The sequence below is a fragment of the Engraulis encrasicolus genome, unplaced genomic scaffold (assembly GCF_034702125.1).
Source record: "Engraulis encrasicolus isolate BLACKSEA-1 unplaced genomic scaffold, IST_EnEncr_1.0 scaffold_65_np1212, whole genome shotgun sequence".
NCBI classification, from domain to species: Eukaryota; Metazoa; Chordata; class Actinopteri; order Clupeiformes; family Engraulidae; genus Engraulis; species Engraulis encrasicolus.
In genome coordinates, this window is record NW_026945983.1 from 272501 (window position 1) to 282500 (window position 10000).

The 10000-nt window shown below is 48.9% G+C and overlaps 1 protein-coding gene across 1 annotated transcript in view; it reads left to right on the forward strand.

Moving 5' to 3' along the window:
* The first annotated feature begins 9926 nt into the window (after positions 1 to 9926).
* The window catches only part of pde5ab (phosphodiesterase 5A, cGMP-specific, b), a 53458-nt gene continuing 53384 nt past the window's right edge, over positions 9927 to 10000 (forward strand). Inside the window, exon 1 of the mRNA XM_063193911.1 lies at positions 9927 to 9947. Coding sequence (XP_063049981.1) covers positions 9927 to 9947 — 21 coding nt within the window. The remainder of the gene's footprint in view (positions 9948 to 10000) is intronic.

Here is a 10000-nt window from a genome sequence, read left to right on the forward strand (position 1 = left end):
TCACCTTACCTGGGCTCATTTCCATTATCCTAGCTCTCTCCTGGCCACCTTACCTCACCTTACCTGGGGTTACTCCCAATATCCAAGCTCCCTTCCTCCTTACCTCACCTCACCTTACCTGGGGTTACTCCCAATATCCTAGCTCCCTTCCTCCTTACCTCACCTCACCTTACCTAGGGTTACTCCCAATATCCTAGCTATCTCCTGGCCACCTTACCTTAGCTCACCTTACCTGGGGTTATTTCCCTATATCCTAGCTCCCTTCCTCCCCGGGTGCCTGTGGCCTCGCGATGACATCGCAAGACGTAATTGACAGCAGAAGTCAAATTCAAGCTGATATCCAAAGCATATTATAAGCCCACAATCTTTACTTACTGATATCCAAAGGCAGCATATTATAAGCCCATAGTCTTAATTTACTGATATCCAAAGGCAGCATATTATAAGCCCATAGTCTTTACTTGGAAGGTGAAAAAGTGGATCGCACTCTGGTTCTTCTTTTCTTCTTTTTTATTTTGTATTATTTACATAGCAGCCCATAGTCTTTACTTACTCATCACAGAAAGTCTCCTGCAGGTTTCCTGGTAGCTGACATACATTATAAGCTCAGAAGTGTCACACACACACACACACGCACGCACGCACGCACACACACACACACACACACACACACACACACACACACACACACACACACACACACACACACACACACACACACACACACACACAAACACAGACATACGTGCCACACACACACACACACACACACACACACACACACACACACACACACACACACACACACACACACACACACACACACACACACACGTGCCACACACACACACACACACACACACACACACACACACACACACACACACCATTTATTAACACCTGATGTGCAAAGACTCCTGCGGATGTCACCAACCTGGTATTGGGACCTCCCTAGTCACCAGAGGTAGTACCAGGTGACCCACAGGAGGTATGAGGACCTCACCAGTCACTAGAGGTGACCAGAGTAAAATTATTATTACCAGGAAACTCACCAGACACATCACAGCTCATTCACACAGCAAGCGTGGGGGGCGAGGGTGAAACGTGCATTTTTCCAATGGGGTTTCATTTCTGGTGAGTTAGAATGTCCATACCACCAAACGCCCATGCAATGCCTCTGCCTTTGACTTCAACGTTTAACGCATCATGGCAGATTAAGACAAAGACAGTCCTAACCAAGTACTGTTATGTAGAAAGTACCACATTTCAAACTGATTTGATGTGACCCGATTTTCTGTCTTTTTTTCTGAAGAAAATGATGATTTTATTACAATATTCTAATGTGAATTCCTCAATTCATGTTTTTTATGAACTGGAAGGCCACAATATGAAAAAAATAAACAAATGAATGATTGGAATAGTTCAAAATGTGGGCAATGCATCTACAAGCCATGAAAGTGAAACATTATTGATTATTACATTACATTACATTACATTGCATTTGGCAGACGCTTTATAACCTTTATTGCCTACAAAACCATCACAGGAACGGCCCCAGCGTATCTGAAGGACCTACTAACGCCCTATGTTACTGGAAGAGAACTGCGCTCATCCAGCACAAGCCGTCTGGCTCTACCATCCAGTCGCTCTAGGTACTCCCAGTCAAGATTGTTCTCCGTTGTGGTACCCAAGTGGTGGAACGGTCTCCCAGAGGCAGCAAGACTAAGCACATCTCTTGCAGCCTTCAAGAAACAACTGAAGACCTTCCTCTTTCGAGAGAATCTACTAGACTAATGCTTGAACTGGCCTTGCCCCAGGGCAGACTCCTGACATTGTCAGGGTCTTAAAACCCAAGGCCACCCTCAGAAGGAAATGGAGACGAAGGACAGAAATGCAGAGAATTAGAGTTCGTTCAAACTTAGTTTTACTTAGTTCAAAGTCAAGTTGACAAAATCCAAGCAATTCTTCATCAGGCAAAAATCGAAAACAAAAACAAAGAGCCAAGAGTTCAGTCTTTCAAAAAGGGCATCAAAAAGGCAACAGTTCTTGGGAAAGTCAAAGTTCAAAAATCATATGCAGCATTCCATGGCAACAAAAGGGTTAAATCCCAAATCTTCAATTCCAACAAAAGCAGTCTTCCAAGTGTCCAAAATACAACAATGATCAAAGTCCATAATCCACAAAGAAAGTCCAAAGCAAAAATCCTCTTCAAGCAAAAGTAAGTCATAAACAAAGTTCCAAAGTCAAAAAACAGCAGTTCAAAAATAGCAGTGGCAAAAATCAGGGACAAGTACTCACATGTGGCTTTCAGGAGATCTCAGCAGAGTCAAAAGGAAACAAAGGCTTTAAATAGGTAACCCAATCAATTCACCATCAATGATTCAATTAACCAATAACAAAAAGACAGGTGTAGTCAATGGCAAAGGGTAAAACAAAAATACAAAGATAAATGGCGACATCTAGTGGCAAGATTAAAGAGCAGCAGGCACAATTGTCCACAGAACCTGACAGAACCCCCCCCTCTAAGATCGTCTCCTGACGATCCCAGGGCGATCAGGATGCAAGCGATGGAAGTCTCTAACCAAGGAGCGGTCAAGCACATCCCTGGACGGTACCCAGGAGCGCTCCTCAGGACCATACCCCTCCCAGTCCACGAGGTACTGAAGAGACCCCCGAACACGGCGGGAATCCAGGAGTCGGTTGACCGTGTAGGTGGCATGGCCATCGATGAGTCGAGGAGGAGGTGGCGGCCGAGGAGTAGGAGCCAGTGGGGAAGTGACCACTGGGCGGAGACGGGAGACATGGAAGGTCGGGTGGACCCTCATAGAGCGAGGGAGCTGCAGAGTGTAGGCCACAGGGTTGATCCTGCGGAGGACTTTGAAGGGACCAACGAACCGGGGCGCCAACTTCCTGTTCTCCACCCTCAGTGGAAGATCCCGAGCCGAGAGCCAGACCCTCTGACCAGGTCGGAAGGTGACCAACCTCCGACGGCGATTGGACTGCTGCTGGTACCGCCGAGAGGCTTTCAGCAAGGCTCGTCTGGCTCTACCCCATGTACGCCGACACCGCCGAACAAACTGCTGGGCTGACGGGACCCCTGCATCCACCTCCTGCTCAGGGAACAAAGATGGTTGGTAACCAAACTGACACTCAAAGGGTGACATACCTATAGCTGAGCATTTCAGTGTGTTATGAGCATATTCAGCCCAAGGGAGCTGGGAGCACCAGGAGGTGGGATTGTTCGAGACCAAGCATCTCAGGGTGGCTTCAAGATCTTGATTCAGTCTCTCAGTCTGCCCGTTAGACTGGGGATGGAAGCCAGACGAGAGGCTCACAGTCGCCCCGATCAGCTTGCAGAAGGCACGCCAGAAGCAGGAGGTAAACTGGGGTCCACGGTCGGAGACGAGATCCTGGGGAAGACCAAAGACTCGAAACACATGGTCACATATGAGTCTGGCAGTCTCAGAGGCAGAGGGCAATTTGGGCAAAGGTAAGAAGCGACAGGCTTTAGAGAATCTATCAATAATGACTAGAATGGTGGTGTTACCTTCAGAGGCAGGGAGGCCAGTAATGAAGTCAAGGGAGAGGTGTGACCACGGTCTGCGGGGTATGGGCAGTGGGTGGAGCAGGCCCTGGGGTCTCTGGCGTGGATCCTTCCCCTGGACGCAGTTGTGACAGCTGGCCACGAATGTCTGCACGTCCGTCTTCATAGTAGGCCACCAGAAGCGCCGCTCAAGGAACTCCAGTGTTCGAGATGCCCCTGGATGGACCGCCAGTCGACAAGAGTGACCCCATTGGAGAACTTGACCACGTGCAGACCTGGGAACAAACAAGAGACCTGCAGGAACATTATCAGGGGCAGGGTCATTGCGCAGGGCCTGCTGAACTACAGATGTTATGCCCCAGCGCACTGGTGCAATGACTCGGGAACTAGGGATGATTGTTTCAGGTGGGCTCTCTAGGCTTTCTGACTGAAATAGGCGTGAGAGCGCATCAGGTTTGACATTTTTTGAGCCTGGTCTGTAGGAGATGTTAAAGTCAAATCTGTTGAAGAAGAGAGCCCACCTGGCCTGTCGGGGATTTAGGCGCTTGGCCTGCTGGATATACTGCAGATTCTTATGATCTGTCCACACTAGGAAGGAATGTTGAGCCCCCTCCAACCACTGCCTCCACTCCTCCAATGCCAGTTTAACAGCCAGGAGCTCTCGATTTCCAATGTCATAGTTCTCCTCTGACGGAGAGAGCTTGCGAGAGAAAAAGGCACAAGGATGGATTTTACCGTCAGAGGATCTTTGGGAGAGGACCGCGCCAACCCCTACATTAGAGGCATCCACCTCCACGATGAAGGGTCGAGTGGGATCTGGATTTTGGAGAATGGGAGCAGAGGAGAAGTGTTGCTTCAGAGTCTGAAAGGCCTGGCTAGCCTCAGTAGTCCATGAGAAGGGGGAGTTGCATTTTCGTGTGAGTGCAGAGATGGGGGCCGCAATGGAGCTGAAGTTGCGGATGATATATATAAACCTCCGGTAGAAATTTGCAAAGCCCAAGAATCTCTGCGTCTCCTTGATTGTGATGGGGGCAGGCCAATCCCGTACTGCTTCCACCTTCTTAGGGTCCATGAGGATCCTCCCCTCCGAGATGACATAGCCAAGGAAGGCCACTTTGGGAACGTGGAACTCACATTTTTCAGCTTTTACAAAAAGGTGGTTTTTGAGGAGACGAGTGAGTACCTGTCGGACATGCTGGACGTGCTCGGAATGGTTCTTGGAAAATATTAAAATATCATCTAAATAAACAAAAACAAATCTGTCCAGCATGTCACGAAGAACATCATTTATCAAGGCCTGGAAGACAGCAGGGGCGTTTGTGAGTCCAAAGGGCATGACCCGGTATTCATAGTGGCCAGTAGGGGTGTTAAATGCTGTCTTCCACTCATCTCCTTTGCGTATTCTGACCAGATGGTAGGCGTTGCGAAGATCGAGTTTGGTGAAGATGGTGGCATTTTGCAGGAGTTCAAAAACTGATGACATAAGTGGCAGGGGGTAACGGTTTCGGACAGTGATCTTGTTGAGTCCTCGATAATCAATGCACGGCCTCAGGCCTCCGTCCTTCTTTCCCACGAAGAAGAAGCCCGCGCCAGCAGGAGAAGAGGAGGGTCGAATGAAGCCTGAGGACAGTGATTCCTTGAGATATTCTTCCATGGCCACGCGTTCTGGAGCAGAAAGTGAGAAGATGCGACCCCTAGGTGGGCAAGTGCCGGGAAGCAGTTCAATGGCACAGTCATAGGCTCTATGAGGTGGTAGGGCTGCTGCTTTACCTTTGCTGAATACTTCTGCCAAGTTATGATACTCAGGAGGGACTCGGGACAACTCGGGAGGGGCTTGGGACAACTCGGGAGACTTGAGAAACTCGGGACAGGAACTTGGGACGAGACAGCTGGCATGGCAGTTAGGGCCCCACTGGAGGATCTTGCCGGAGGCCCAATCAAGATGAGGGTTGTGGCGAGTCAGCCAGGGGAATCCAAGGACTATGGGAAACTCTTTGGCCTGGATCAAGTGGAATGACAGTTGCTCCTGGTGACTGTCGATCCGTGCATGAATGGTAGAGGTTATTCTATCTACTAGGCCACCACCCAAAGGCCGGCCATCTAGGGCAGTTACTGACAGAGGGGAGTCAATGGTAGAGGTGGGAATCCCAAGATGTTGTGCTAGGGAAAGGTCCATGAAATTACCAGCAGCCCCAGAGTCAACAAAGGCCTGCAGAGTGTGTGACTGGTCATCCCAGGAGAGTGTGACAGGAACGAAGAATCCGGTTGTAGGGAGACCAGGAGATGATGTCACCCCCGTCACAGATCTCCTGGGGCTGGACGGGGTTTGGCTTTTCCCTGAAGCTCCGGGCAGTTGCTGCGAAAGTGTCCTGGCTTTCCGCAGTAGAGGCAGCAGCGCTCCTTCATGCGCCTCTCACGTTCCGCCTGTGACAGTCGGGTTCCCCCCAGCTGCATGGGCTCTGGTCCTCCATCAGAAGAGTCGACTGCTGGGGTGCTATGGGCTGGAACTGCAAAGGAGAACATGCTTCTTGGGGCTTTGTTTCTTTCCTGCAGCCGATTGTCCAGCCGGATGACTCGGGAGATCAGTGACTCAAGGTTTTCGGCCTCCTCCCACGAAGCTAGCTGATCTTTAATGCGGTCAGCCAAACCACAGTAGAATGTAGCGAGCAGGGCCTGCTCACCCCAGCCGCTCTCCGCTGCTAGGGTGCGGAACTGAATGGCATAGTCCGCAGCAGACTGGCGCCCCTGACGAAGCTGAAGTAGTTTGTTGGCTGCTGTGCGACTACTGACCTCTGGGGAGAAGACCTTCAACATCTCCTTGGAGAAGGATTCGAAGGATCCGCAGACAGAGCTTTTGCTTTCGTAGAGAGCTGTAGCCCAGGCCAGGGCTTTTCCGGTCAAGAGGGTGATAACATAGGCCACTCTAGAGTGCTCTGTCGGGTAGGCAGCAGGCTGGAGGTCGAAGGACAGATGACACTGGGTCAGAAAACCCCTGCAGCCTTTTGGGTCTCCACTGTACCTCTCTGGCGTTGGCAGGCGGGGCTCACGGCTGGGCACAGGGCGGGACTCTGATGGCGTGTTGGAGGATGTGGCTGTAGAGGCTGGAGCGGTCGGAGAGGCTAGCAAGGTTGGAATGGCTATAGTAGGCGGAGTGGTTTGAGTGACTGGAGTGTCTGAAGGACCTGGTTGTATAGGCTGTAAACACTGGAGGGCCTGTTGAATCACAGTCAATATGCCAGCTTGCCTTCTCATCTCAGCCCCCCACTGGGTTAAGACCTGTTCATGACGACGCATGGTGTCATCTTGGCTGCCGACGGCCGTCGTCAGGTGCTGGAGGACGAGTGCCAGGTCTGTAGGGTCAGTTGGTGGTGAAGGGTGAGACACTGGCACCGGATCCGGTTCACGAAGTGGCATATTCTCTGCTCCATCCATTGTTGGCTGAGATCTTCTGTCAGGGTCTTAAAACCCAAGGCCACCCTCAGAAGGAAATGGAGACGAAGGACAGAAATGCAGAGAATTAGAGTTCGTTCAAACTTAGTTTTACTTAGTTCAAAGTCAAGTTGACAAAATCCAAGCAATTCTTCAACAGGCAAACATTCCAAAACAAAAACAAAGAGGCAAGAGTTCAGTCTTTCAAAAAAGGGCATCAAAAAGGCAACAGTTCTTGGGAAAGTCAAAGTCCAAAAATCATATGCAGCATTCCATGGCAACAAAAGGGTTAAATCCCAAATCTTCAATTCCAACAAAAGCAGTCTTCCAAGTGTCCAAAATACAACAATGATCAAAGTCCATAATCCACAAAGAAAGTCCAAAGCAAAAATCCTCTTCAAGCAAAAGTATGTCATAAACAAAGTTCCAAAGTCAAAAAAAAAACAGCAGTTCAAAAATAGCAGTAGCAAAAATCAGGGACAAGTACTCACATGTGGCTTTCAGGAGATCTCAGCAGAGTCAAAAGGAAACAAAGGCTTTAAATAGGTAACCCAATCAATTCACCATCAATGATTCAATTAACCAATAACAAAAAGACAGGTGTAGTCAATGGCAAAGGGTAAAACAAAAATACAAAGATAAATGGCGACATCTAGTGGCAAGATTAAAGAGCAGCAGGCACAATTGTCCACAGAACCTGACAGACATGATGTTTAGTTTAGTTTAGTTTGTGTGTGTGTACTCGTTATTTACTCTTTAAATAAAAAATAAAAAAAAGAAAAGAAACTAACCCCTCTCTGCAACTGCACTTGTTGTTCTGTATATCTCCTGTGCACATTGTATTTGCTTGTGATGTTGGCTTGAATATGTCCTCTTTTGAAAGTCACTTTGGTTATAAAGCGTCTGCCAAATGCAATATAATGTAATGTAATGTAATATAACCAAAGCGACTTTCAAAAGAGGACATAATCAAGCCAACATCACATTTGATTATGTTCACATTATGGAAATAAGTACGTTTTTCATGATATTGTAACTATATGGCCAGGACCTGTACACATTCATCACTGAGTGAGTATAATGTCCACCAGATGGTGCTGTTCTCCAACGGCATCAGAGCTGAGAACCACAACTGCCACTGCTGCTACATACACAGTGGACAGAGGAGAGAGCTCCAGGACTCTCTCTCTCTCTCTCTCTCTCTCTCTCTCTCTCTCCCTCCCTCCCTATCCTCTCTCTCTCTCTCTCTCTCTCTCTCTCTCTCTCTCTCTCTCTCTCTCTCTCTCTCTCTCTCTCTCTCTCCCTCCCTATCCTCTCTCTCTCTCTCTCTCTCCCTCCCTATCCTCTCTCTCTCTCTCCCTCCCTATCCTCTCTCTCTCTCTCTCTCTCTCTCTCTCTCTCTCTCTCTCCCTCCCTATCCTCTCTCTCTCTCTCCCTCCCTATGCCCCTCTCTCTCTCTCTCTCTCTCTCTCTCTCTCTCTCTCCCTCCCTATCCCTCTCTCTCTCTCTCTCTCTCTCTCTCTCTCCCTCCTCCATATCCTCTCTCTCTCTCTCTCTCTCTCTCTCTCTCTCCCCCTGCCTATCCTCTCTCTCTCTGTGTCTCTCTCTCTGTCTCTCTCCCTCCCTATCCTCTCTCTCTCTCTCTCTCTCTCTCTCTCTCTCTCTCTCTCTCTCTCTCTCTCTCTGTCTCTCTCTCTCTCTCTTTCGCTCTTTCCCTCCCTATCCTCTCTATCTCTCTCTCCCTCTCTCCCTCCCTATCCTCCCTCTCTCTCTCTCTCTCTCTCTCCCTCCCTCCCTCTCTCCCTCCCCTATCCTCCCTCTCTCTCTCTCTCTCCCTCTCTCTCTTTCCCTCCCTCCCTCTCTCTCTCTCTTTCCCTCCCTCCCTCTCTCTGCCCCTCTCTCTCTCTCTCCCTCTCCCCTCTCTCTTTCCCTCTCTCTCTCTCTCTCCCTCCCTCCCTATCCTCTCTCTCTCTCTCCCTCCCTATCCTCTCTCTCTCTCTCTCTCTCCCTCCCTATCCTCTCTCTCTCTCCCCCTGCCTATCCTCTCTCTCTCTGTGTCTCTCTCTCTGTCTCTCTCCCTCTCTCTCTCTCTCTCTCTCTCTCTCTCTCTATCTTCTCTCTGTCTCTTTCCCTATCCTCTCTCCCTCTCTCCCTCCCTATCCTCCCTCTCTCTCTTTCTCTCTCTCTCTCTATCCCTCCCTGGCCCCCCCCCCCCCCACCCCCCCTCTCTCTCTCTCTCTCTTGTCTTGGACATACACATATTGTAGCTGTCGTATAACACATGACACATGACTCCACAGAAGAAGAAATATAGCTAGGGCCAGGCCTCTACACTTAACTTTTTCATTAGGAGCACCTGTGCCCCCAAGTGAAAAAAATTAGGGGCACAGATACAAATTTAGGAGCACAGTGAGTTTTTGTGACGCAGGTGGGTCATTTCACATGAAATCGGACACTTTGGGACCCGACCGACACGGATTTCAGTCATACTTGCTGTGCCTGTTTAGTAGCAAGGTAGCATCCCAGAACTGCATTTTTGTGAATCTGACACCAAGAGGGAGAAACAGACTAGCGAAGGTTTACATGGGATGAAATTGGTCAGGGGGGCAGATTTTTTACAGGAGAGATCAGAGAGGCAATTACACTTCTGTCCTGAAAATACAATGACATGACATGCTGTGTCCTACCCGTGGGTTACACTTTTTTTTTTTAAATTGCATTTGGTACCACAGAAACAGCAACTCAATAATCTGAACATTACCCTTAGAAAATATAACATTGTTCTATAGGCCTACTTGCATTTTAGAAATGAAACAAAAAAGAGTGGATGCCAACAAAACACATTTCCTCTAAATAACAATTTGGAAATATTGAAGGTTTGCACATCAAAAACGTGCCTTACACCCCGAGACTGTCTGCTGCTACTGATACTGACTTCACATGACGTGACGTGATGATGATGACAGTTGAGGCAGTGAGCATACAGAGAGAGCCTGCTATGTGTCCTCCCTTGCCAACGTCTCAGGA